At 29.5% G+C, this 11,464-nt stretch overlaps 1 protein-coding gene across 6 annotated transcripts; it reads left to right on the plus strand.

Annotated features, from left to right (window-relative positions):
* Positions 1–549: 549 nt before the first annotated feature.
* On the plus strand, positions 550–10,907 carry LOC112126412. Of its 6 annotated transcripts, none has more exons than XM_024225432.1 (12): positions 550–768; positions 854–877; positions 4,527–4,693; positions 6,502–6,629; positions 6,713–6,811; positions 8,332–8,596; positions 8,654–8,688; positions 9,181–9,259; positions 9,326–9,403; positions 9,736–9,776; positions 9,869–9,941; positions 10,008–10,907. In XM_024225432.1, the coding sequence occupies exons 1-12, from the start codon at positions 718–720 to the stop codon at positions 10,156–10,158; spliced, it is 1,191 nt and encodes a 396-aa protein (XP_024081200.1). In that variant the 5' UTR covers positions 550–717; the 3' UTR covers positions 10,159–10,907. The 6 variants fall into 6 exon arrangements, with proteins under 6 accessions (XP_024081200.1, XP_024081201.1, XP_024081202.1 ...); XM_024225433.1 differs by having other exon boundaries at positions 9,332–9,403; positions 9,733–9,776; XM_024225434.1 differs by having other exon boundaries at positions 9,332–9,403.
* The last annotated feature ends 557 nt before the right edge of the window (positions 10,908–11,464 follow it).

Here is an 11,464-nt window from a genome sequence, read left to right on the forward strand (position 1 = left end):
GTTAAAAAGCAGCAGCAAGGAAAACTTGGTTGTAACATGATTTTGCATGCTCCAGAAGTCCAGAACTTAATCAGTTTAGAACAGGTAACAATTTTTCAAGGATGTTTTCCCATCAGCTAAGCAAAATAACGGGGTTGCGACCCCCTTTTTCTGTCTATTTAAAAATTAAACAGAAAATCAAGTTTTACGAACTAGAATTAACAAATTATAAGATATAAATCAATCTAGACTCAATATTACGAGCACATTATAAGGCATGACTAATATATATATAAATTATTTTAATGTTTAATAAACAAGCTCAACATAATTAATAATTTTACAGAAATGTAGACGAGACCAATTTTAACTAGTAAATTTGGCAGAGAGAAAGGATTTTATTACTTTGTGGTTGGTTAAAATCAGTTTAATTCAATTTCTTTTTCCCATAATGTACTCTTTTGACACATAATAGTGGATGGCAAAGATATGTTTTTTTTTTTTTTATTATTGGAATAGAAACGAGTCGTGAGAGGGGGAAGACATGTTCTTGCATGTTCGCCCCCTCTTTGGATCAGGTACTGCTGCCACAGTGTGGAAGGTGAGCTTGGCACTTGCAAGTTGGAATGGGATCAGATTGTGCCGGATGATTCTGATTCTTTACGTCGTCCACGGTATACCAGTGACAGTTCGGAAAAAGTTTTCCATTTCAAATAGGTGCGCGACTCAGTTGAAAAAATGTCCCGCGTCAAAATTTTCCCCATTTTGTGCTTCATCGCGCTTATGAAGGTGTGCACTTATATTTTTTTCTCTCAGCAATAATTATATTTTGATAGTTATAACCGTGGATTTACAGTTATGTTTTATTTTTCAGGTCGTGATGATCAGCGGGGAAGAGGTGAGTCATAATTTTCGTATTTTATTTATATTTCGCGTACATACTAATTTTTTTCTTGAAGGACATGTATATAGAGTGGCATTTCGATATATATTTTTATATTATAATCGTAATATGTACAATAATAACAAGCAGTATTCAGGATAATTCATAAATTTTATGAACTTATCTATTTATTTTTGCTATTTATCTTGTACGACCATAATACGTCGGGTCATATTTTCATGTATATTGTTATATTATAAAAGGGCATAATATATATCTATAAAAAAATGCACACAGATGCTCCAAAAAAATACAGTATTTCAACATTATTAATCGAAAATAAGAATTAAAAAGAAAAAATAAACTTTAAAAAAAATCTAATTAACAACATAAAAGTGTAAGAAAGTAAAAATGTGACGATGTTGCAACAAATTAATGTTGCACTGTAATAACAAATATAGTACAATACCATCGTTCAAATATAATTTTTTGCGACTTTTTTTTTAATTGGTAAAGAATAGAAAAAATATACTTTAAAAAAGTAATCAACGTTTTTAAGTGCCGTACTTTGTGTGACTATTGCTATATTTAAACCCATTTTTTTGTTTTGAGATATGTTTCATTTTATTAAGCCATAATATTTATTTGTGTATGTATAATTACGCATACATATATTCAAAATATGGTGGGGTCATATTTTGATGTATATTGTTATATTGTAATGGTTTCTAATATGCGTATCTATAAAAAACACGCAGATACTAAAAAAAAAATCAGTATATCAACTATATCAATCGAAAACAAGAAAGAAAAAAGAAAAAATAAACTTAAAAAAATCCAATTAACATTATAAGAAACTTGTTAGAAATATGATGATGCAACAGCATAACATTGCAATGTAATAGCATAACATAGTACAATGCCATCTTTCAAATATAATTTTTTGATACTTTTTGTATTGTAAAGAATAGAACAAAAATATACTTTAAAAAAAAACTTTAATTAACTTTTTAGGTGCCGGTATATTGCGTGACTATTGCTATACTTAAACTCAGTTTTTGTTTTGAGAGATGTTTCGTTTTATTAAGTCATAATATTTATTGTGTATGTATAATTTTTAGTATACATAAATTCAAAATGTTTAAACGTCACGGAGGTGGTGGTAGATGATAATTCCATGCAACAGAAGAGAAAAAACTGCTAACACGTTAATTAAAACGTTGCCGTCTAGGTCTAATACAACTTTGTCGGCGTTTTCTTTACAGATTTTAAAGCCCAAGTTGTCCATTTAAAGTCGCCTGCCATTTAATTTTTAAAGGAAATTGTCAGATTTGAAGGGATTTAAAATCGTCCATAAAAAAATCGGACATTTTTCGCAAGAAGATTATTCCTATTCCGAGAATCAAGCCCCTTTTCTGATCACACCACACTTTTTTCTCATAAATGGATGATGTAATTCCATCTCCATGCTCCATAAAAAAAATGTTTATTTGCAGGAGTTCTCTTTTAAAATACGGACAGTTGCTTTTTAAATTGCATTTGGTAAAAAATTAAAAAAATCCTCATTCCTGATCACAGCTGATTCTTTGAATTTTAATTACTTTGGTATATTATAAATAAAATTCGATTAGAAAGTATATTAAGAATAATTAGTTAATTAATAATATAACTTCTGATTTATCTAATGTGCAATGCTTATTTTATTTTTCTTACCTTTTTTTTTAACTTTGTACTTAGTTTTTCAATTGAAGCTTTTATTGGATTGCAATAAAGATTTTACATTAATATTATGCAGTTTAAATTTACGTAATCGAAATTCAGGATCAATAGACAACAATGTTATGTCAGTTGTAAAAATGTCCAAAAACGCCTTTTTATTGGTATTTTTTTTAATTCCTACTTTCCCTCACCAATGTGTATAAACAAATAAATATGTGGCAATATTATTTTCATGTTATGTTTAAAAAAGAAGTAGGGATTCAAATGCAAACATATCGGCACCACTGACCACTGCAAAATGACAGAACAATGGGATAATTCTAAAAATAAATTTAAATTACTATGTAATTAATTTAAACATATAAAAAATGACACTATTGACATTATATGTAGTGTGTACTAAATTCAAACTGACAAAATAACCAAAGCCACTTTTCAAGTATTGTAATTCTATTTTATATCTGCTCAAAGGACCATGGCAAACAACTCGTTTTGTTTAATGAAATAGGGTCATGATGACCTATTTAAACAAATTTGTTTAAATAGACCTATAGATCATAAAAAAAACTAAAAGAAAGTATCACAACTTATTTTATCAGAGTTGAAATATTTTTACTTGATGACATTTTTTAAAACTTTTTAATTATTAAATTGCTTGAAAAAATAATGAACAAAATTACTTGTTTGTCATGACCCTTTAGGCAGAAATAAAAAACATAGAGAATGTAACAGTAGTTGACAAATTCATGGCTTTGGTTGTTTTGTTGGTTTGTATTTTGTGCACATTACATTTAATGTCAGTACTTATCTTTTTTTCCTGTTCGTGCAAAGTAAAAAATAATTTGCTCTTTTAAAAAAATTAAAAAGTTTTCACTCTAAATAATTTTAATACAAAACAGTTTTTTGGATGTTTTTGTTTTTTATACACAAATTAATATGCATCATAACAAGAAAATTCATTGGCTAATCGCAAAAAAAGGTCATCTTTTTACATCTCATTTTACATTCAGGAAATTCCTGTCTTTGCTGACCCAGACCACCAGATTTAATCTTCCAAATTTTAAGTCCAAAATTTCACATCTGTTGGATTGTCGTGACAGGTGTGTGTACATCAAACTACAGCATTTCTTTTCATTTCAAAAGGACAAGGTCTAGGTATTAGTTTTTTGTTAAATAACAAAGTGAAATTATAGTTTTTCATACTTCATATGGGATTTATAGGTCGGCCATGGAAAGTTTGATGAGGACACCTATTATCCCTGAATTGTACTTACATGGCATATCAAATTGCCAAAAATTTAGATCTATCAGACAATGGGTTAAGAATAAGTCCTCAGTTCAATGGGATTTTATTCCAAGACAGAGACATCAAAGTTCATTAAAATACATCGCGGAAACTAACGGCAGGAGTACTAATTTGACTAGAATGATAGTAGGATGCTGACTGGACACTGCAAACTCCCGAGGCGAATGTATCAACACTGGAGCACAAGAAACAAATTCTCAGGAAAAATGAGAAACAGAAATCAACAGAAAACAACCAAACCTCTGTTGGTGCCAAGTCCTATGCAGGCTGAGATTCATATTCCTCAAAAAGGAAAAGCCAAGATTTGAAGGCACACCTTAACAAAGTTTTGTAATTTGATAAAAAGCCTAACAAATCTAGATAGTAATTGAGATTGTGCAATAGACCTATGTCAATCACGGTGTGTTAGGCCGTAAATAGGCTGAACTCTTTAACCCTAAACCTTAATATTTTTAAAAAATAAAAATAAATTGGAGAACTTTCTTCCAACAAGGTCAAAGTGTGTAGTTCGCTAAAATCATGCAATTTACATACAATAGATAGTTAATTGCCAATTATTAATAATGAAAATGTTGGTGGGTTACCCCCCCACTAATTTATTAGGATTTTAATAAATTTATTAATATTTTTGTTTTTCAGTTGAAATGCAGCAGCAATCTGGACTGCCCCAAAGGCACATATTGCTATAAGGAAAGTGCACTTTACAAATGTGCACTGTGCTCAAACTGCATACGCTTTTTTAGGAAAAATTCTACAATTGATGACTGCCCTCAAAAGCCAGAACAATGTGGTGAATGCATTGCTGGGTGAGTTTGCTTTTCAATTGTCATTTTACCTCAACTTTATTGAACAATAATTGTTATAAGAATGTAAAAATAATTTGATGTATTGTTAAAGTATTGGAGATTTCTTCATTCAGCAATGTTAGTTTTCACGTCTGATAACACCTTTTCACTCTGGTCAATTTCTAATGTTAACTCTCATTTTTTTTTTTTTTTTTTTTTTTGTAATATAGCTTGAATTGTTTTTAAATTATACCTTTCTTACCGATTCGGATTTTTTTCTCCTCATTACGGGTTAAAACATTATTTGATCATGAATATGCCCTAAATCCAATTTTAGGACCTATAGCGATCTCCGAGACTGGAGCCTCCAATCTGTCATGTTATGTTTTCTTGTTGTGATTAAATTTAGTTGTCAAATGTGTGAGAGGAGGTGATTTGGTGGCTGCCTTAATAATAAAAACAAAGGCTTCATCATAATTCCGGTGAGTTCACAACCCACACAGGGAATTTTAATTTTTTTCAGTTTTGGTGCACTGTCTTATTTTGATATTGTTTTGTGTGTTGGTTTCCTTAAAGGATTATCCTTTCATGTAAATATGCTAGTTTTACTAATTTATTATAATTATATTTAAAGAGTGCATTCTTTGAAGTAGATGTGATATATTTGCTTTTATAGTTTTTAAGTGCATAATTGTGTTACTAATAACAACGCTGTGGTGTTGGAAAACAGTATTTATTTATTTTATGGAGAAAATAATTTATCGCATTGCTAAAAATCTTTTTCAAAATGCCTAACTCCACTACATAAGTTTATTACTAAACTCATTACTCAATTTTATTGATATATTTATGTATATATATTTTTTTGTTATTTGGCTTAGTACTAAATTTCAGATTATTTTATAACTGATAAATAAAAAATTGAAAAGCTTGTTTTCAATAGAAAATTATAGAATTTGTTAAATATTATTTTCCTATCTTTTAAGTTTTGTTTATTTGTTAAAGCACCAGTTCGGATCTGTGGAATAATAATAGGAATAACCCAATTTGTTTTATCAAAGGAAGAATTTTTTTATCCCAAATGTTCAAAGATTAGCATTAACAGAAAATCCAACAAGATAAACCATAACAAATGGTTTAATCATTTGTGATCAGAGAAATCATTGTGCATGTTATAAAATTAAAATTTTAAAAATCCTTAGCAATCCTTTAATTTTGGCAGATTTATATATATATATATATATTTTTTTTTTTTACTTCATAAAGAAAGTTATTTGAGAAAAATCTTGTTTCATGTTGTCATTGATTTTTTAGCCTTTGGAAATTCTTCTAGAAAAAGATTTAGGTGTTGTATATAACAACATATTGACTAATTAAATCACATTGTTAAATTTTGTTAAATGACTTTCTGTTCCTTAATAGTTAGTTATGCACACTCATTTTGTAAATTTTGCCTTAGCATTGCATGATGTTCCTTGGAACAATTTTATTTACATTTTTGTTATTCCTATTGTACCAAACTACATTTGCTAAATTCAATTAAATATATGCAATTTGGTCGTTAGTGATCATTTTGGGCCGCCTGTGAGACAAAAATGATCGCAAACAACCAAAGTACAGGTTCATCACTTTACAGGCTACATAGATCAATCTCTCAATAAAATATATAAGATATTTATCAAGCTTTTTAATTCAAGTAATTCAATTCTCCTTATAAAAAAAAATCATCAGTCATTGCTCCTAAAAAATATTTTTAAAAAGTTTGGACAGCTTGGATTTCATTTTATTTTTGCTAAACTTTCATCTATTCACCTCTTGCATAATTGCAGCTATCATTCACCAAAGCTAGTAGACGGATCAGAACCAAGCACTTGTATATTAATCAATGCAGAAATATTACAACCGATGGGATACACCAACCAGAAATCATTACCTCCAAATGTATCAACAGGGAAAGGAAAGTATTTTTTTTTAATATAAATTGTTTTTACATAAACGTACACATTTTTATTGTTTAAATTATTTATTTATTATATTTAGGTTTTGTAAATCTACATTTATGGGTAGCTATTTTTGGCGTTACTTCTATAGTTGCTTTAGCAGTAGCAGCGTACTATGCGAGGAGAAAGTGTAACAGATGTAAGTTAAAACAAAATTATAATAAATATAAATTAATAATAAAATGTGGTGAGGTTTAAGGGGTGACTTTTAGCTTGATTGCCCATGAACATTTTTGTGAATGAAACTGCTGTAAAATTCTTCTGACAGTCAAGACTAGAGTACAGGCAGCGAAGGATGAGCAGGGACGATCAAGCCAAAAATAATTTACACTTTATTGATAAAATCCCGCTAGTGACACTGAATTTTTTATCTCAACCAAGACCTTACATAAAAAGAATAGTTAATTGAAAGAAGTAACTTGGTCAATTGACCACTTAAACATAAATGGATTATTGATTAAGTTGATAAATTATGGGGAAGAAGCTGGACTACATAAGATATATCCATACTTATACGATTCTAGTAGTTCGAAGTAATTCCTGTCATAGGGAAGGCTTAACTTCCAACTACCCTTTGGGTATCGCAGATGAGGTGTCAAACCACTTTATATTCTTCATTATAATTGTATAATCCACTAAAAATCCGAAGACTCTGCTGGGATTCAAATCCAGAACTGCTAGTGACAAATACAAATTGGAGAGGGGCGTCGGTGGCCGCAAGGTTTAGTCTTTGACCTGGCGCTCATCACTGTAAGGTAAAGGTCCGGGGTTCGAATCCAGCGGCTCTGCATTCGAACCCGACATACTTACAAATGGGCTTTTTTTCAAAAACACCGGCACCCTGAGGGTTTATATGACCTCTGCTGTTGCAAAAAAAAAAAAACCCCTTCTAACCGCTCAGCCACCGCAGTCCCCCAAGTAGAACAAATTACTGGCCTTTGTTCAGAAAACAGAAAATTCTGCATTTTTCCTTTCATGCACTTTTCTCACTGACTATTTTTTTTCTCCTTTTCTTTACTTCCTAACCTTTTATTGTTTGTTACCTCAAATTGTCAAATTACTAATAAAAGAACAAGAAGACACATATACATACAAACAAAGATTTTCACATTAATTTTTTGGTACTGTCCATCCTTTGTGGAATTAAATAATAAATTGTCTTTTCCACAATAGGCATTTATTTTGCCATATGCATTTCAGTATAATACAGACCATCTTCAGTAACTTTTTTTTTATATAAAGTAGTTTGATTTTTTTTACATAGTTATAAGTTCAAAAGTGGATATCTGAATGGCTAGGGATTTGGCAAGTAGTTTGTCAAGAATGGCATATATTTTAGACCGAAATGCGTCTGACAAAACAAAATGCCTCTTGTGGAAAAGACAATTCATTTACTACCCATCAATTGATATTCACATTCCAAAACGCAATCCCTCAGCGCAAGTGATAATGTATATTCTACATCACAATCCGACACAATACAAGTCTGATCTCATTCACTCCCCTAGAGGTGTAGGTTTAAACCTCTATTCATGCTAATATACATTTTTATAAAAATCATAGTAAAGCAAATAGAAAGGAAAGAAATAATTAATTTGTACTTTTTTAGAATACAATTTGTTTATTCCAGTTTATTTTTAAATAATTTATAATGTGCAGGTAATACCAAGGGATCGAATGAAATAATCAGTGAACCGGATAGATATTGCATTTCACCAAGTGCACCTCCTCCTCCGTATCAAAACGCACCTGAACTCACTAACCACAGAATTGAACATGAAACTAAGCCTATTCGATCTACTCTTCCGTTTAGCAGTGATATAGAAATCAACACTACTGGAGGTGTGAGGCATCAGATTGATTGTGAATTCGACAAGAGACAAAAGGCCAATTGTTATAAATTCCCATATTATGTCAATGAAGGGTAAACAAGTTATATACTAATTTGCAATTATCAGTACTGATTTCTTTTTCTTTTCAGATCATTGGCACCTGAACAAGGGGAACAGACAATGGGTACTTATTTTATTTTTTTTATTTTTTTTCTCACTGTGTTATCGATTTGAAATCATACTCACAATAACATTTTAATATGTTGTATTTAGTAACTGTTAATTAATGGTTATTTAGAAATAAGTTATGGTCTGGTGTGGTGTTGGTTTAGAAAAACATTTTCTTTATTATGCCAGCATTTAAAAAAAAAAACATTAATTTCTCACTAACACTCTCAACACGACACACAACACATGTACACAAAAAACACACTTTGACTGAGTACCAATACTTTGATTAAACCTAAAATTTCTATATTGTATATCATTGTATAAATTCATATTTACATCTTACATGTATTTGTATAATCTAAACAATGTTTATAAATCCCAGGCCCTGAAGATGATCTCAATAAAGATCGAAACGTTGGCACGATAAAGAAATTGTTTGTCTAAACCTACATTACACCAGACCACATCTCACGATATCTAAATAACATTTTAAATTGTTAAATAGCTGTTCCTCGAGAGGAAGAACACTTACCGGAAACCTTTGATGACACCACTCAACCTAGTACATGGCGACCTGTTGCCGAGTAAGTAAACATTTTATACAACTGTTCTAATTACTTTATATTTAACTTATGTTTAACTTGTATAAGTTGTAGGCACCTAAACAAGGCGAGGAGAAAAGAATATTATTGGGGAGAATTAAACACTAAAATTTTATCTACAGACATGTAAGCACTGCTTGTAAAAAAATAGAAAAGCTTCAATAACTAACATGCACAATTCATTTGGCACATTTTGAGCATGATTATGAATTTCTCAAAAAATCAATTACATTATTTATATATGTCTTATTTGTCTGTAGACCTATGTTATGTTTTATGACGTTTACTGAAAAACCTCATTATTATACATTTATCTAACTTTTTTTTCTGTTTAAGAAAATCTCCATATACACGGATAAAGATTTTTTTAAATTAATTTTATTCTTTTATTGATGAGTTTTTCATAATTACATGCAATAATTAAAAACTTTTAAAAATAATGTAAAATTTTTCAGAAGTGATGAAAATGAACAACTGGAAGAGAGCGAAAACCCAGCAGGTAATTTTCACATAAATAGTTTAATATTCACGTATTTTACGTTTTTATTACTTCTGTAATAGTTCTGTATGTTATTAAACTTTTGATTATAGGAAATTCTGGTTGTGAAGAAAGACAGTTTGCCATGTTCTCTGCAGAACGTTCTAATTTCTCATCTTCACCTGAGTAAGTGATGTTTTTAATTATAATTTACGATTCTTAATTCTTGTTAATTGTTAACTTTTTTTTTAGAACGACTAGCACATCTAATATTATCACGAATTTCAGCAGGCCTACATATAAAAAACACAGGACAGCCAATTCAGAAATTAATGGTTTCAATTTGAATATTTGCATAAATAATGCTAACGCCAATGTAAACGAGAACAACAATAATATTTAAGATAATTTTGTTACCCAAGCTTAATGATTGGTTGTTGTTGTACAAAGGTAACTTTGTACAAGAACCTTTCTTTTTTGTAAGTGATATGTTTTTAAATGATTAACATTTAAAAATGAACGTTTTCATACATTGATGCGAATAAATATATGTCTGGACAGTATTTTATGGTTAAGAACCAATGGATGGCTTTAACCCTGATAACCCAAAATATTTTAGTCATTTAATTTTTAATTTGATAAATAATTTGTGTTCAATTTTTACTTATATGAAAGTAGTGATAAATTCTGATAGAACTAAACCTAGACCTGGAAGTCCAGTAAAAAAAAAAAAGTATAATTTAGAGTAATCTGAAAAATTTGCCATGAAATTTTAAAGATTATGGTTATTACCTCATATTTTCAATACTGATTTTTTGTTTAGGATAGTGTTATAAAGAATGTCACAAGTCAGTTTCAATGTGTTCATTATACCAGTAATTGGCATATTTATGTGTCAGTTACTCATTACCATTAAACCAATTATAGTCTTATTTCATAATTTTAAAAAAATGTATTGTTAAAAGGTTTTGCTCTTTAAATTTATATTTGTTTTTATTTTTATATATTTTTTTAAAAATCCTATTAGTTTAATCTTTTTGAGTGAATATATGAAAACTGATGATAATTGTCAATTGTTATTTCAGCTATAATCCTTACTAAATTTTCATATTCATTTTTGAAATGTTTGTTCTTTCATTGTTTTATGTCAATTTAAAAGTTTGACAATTTTATGATCTCTAAATTTAATATTGAAAAAATGTACATTAAAAAAAAATAAATATGCATGTATATAATTGTGTATAAATAAAAATCTTCAGCAAGAAAACTTTTGATCTGTTTTTTTTTCTCTTTTTCCTGCGAAATGAAATTTTATTTGAAAAACACCACATACACACACAAAAACATGATTTTCAAGATTGTGTAGATACCTTAAGATGCGGTCTGGTGTGACATAGGTTTAGAAAAACATTTTCTTTATCGTGCCAATGTTTCAATCTTTATTGAGATCATCTTCAGGGCTCAAAGAGTTTGTTTTCTGTGTAGGTGTGTCATTAATTTGACATGTTGGGAGTGCCCACATCTCCAAATAATCATTAATTAACGGTCACTAAACACCACACATCATTTTCAAGGTAAAGTCACAACCACTTTTACAAATAATCAAGTGCCAGTTGAACACTAAGATATGTTCAAACTACTTAAACGTGACTTTTCTTGGCTTGTTTCCTATCAGGAAACTTACGGAATCAACTTCTTTTCCCAACAGA

Source organism: Cimex lectularius, unplaced genomic scaffold (genome assembly GCF_000648675.2).
Source record: "Cimex lectularius strain Harlan isolate CLEC.00 unplaced genomic scaffold, Clec_2.1 scaffold29, whole genome shotgun sequence".
Classification (NCBI taxonomy): domain Eukaryota; kingdom Metazoa; phylum Arthropoda; class Insecta; order Hemiptera; family Cimicidae; genus Cimex; species Cimex lectularius.

Bases quoted from the DNA above. Each gene is read 5' to 3' on its own strand.
- LOC112126412 (XM_024225431.1), top strand. From the start codon at position 718: ATGTCCCGCGTCAAAATTTTCCCCATTTTGTGCTTCATCGCGCTTATG. The intron at 769-853 runs GTGTGCACTTAT...TTTATTTTTCAG, and splicing joins GCTTCATCGCGCTTATGAAG to GTCGTGATGATCAGCGGGGA. The intron at 6,630-6,712 runs GAAAGTATTTTT...TATTATATTTAG, and splicing joins AAATGTATCAACAGGGAAAG to GTTTTGTAAATCTACATTTA.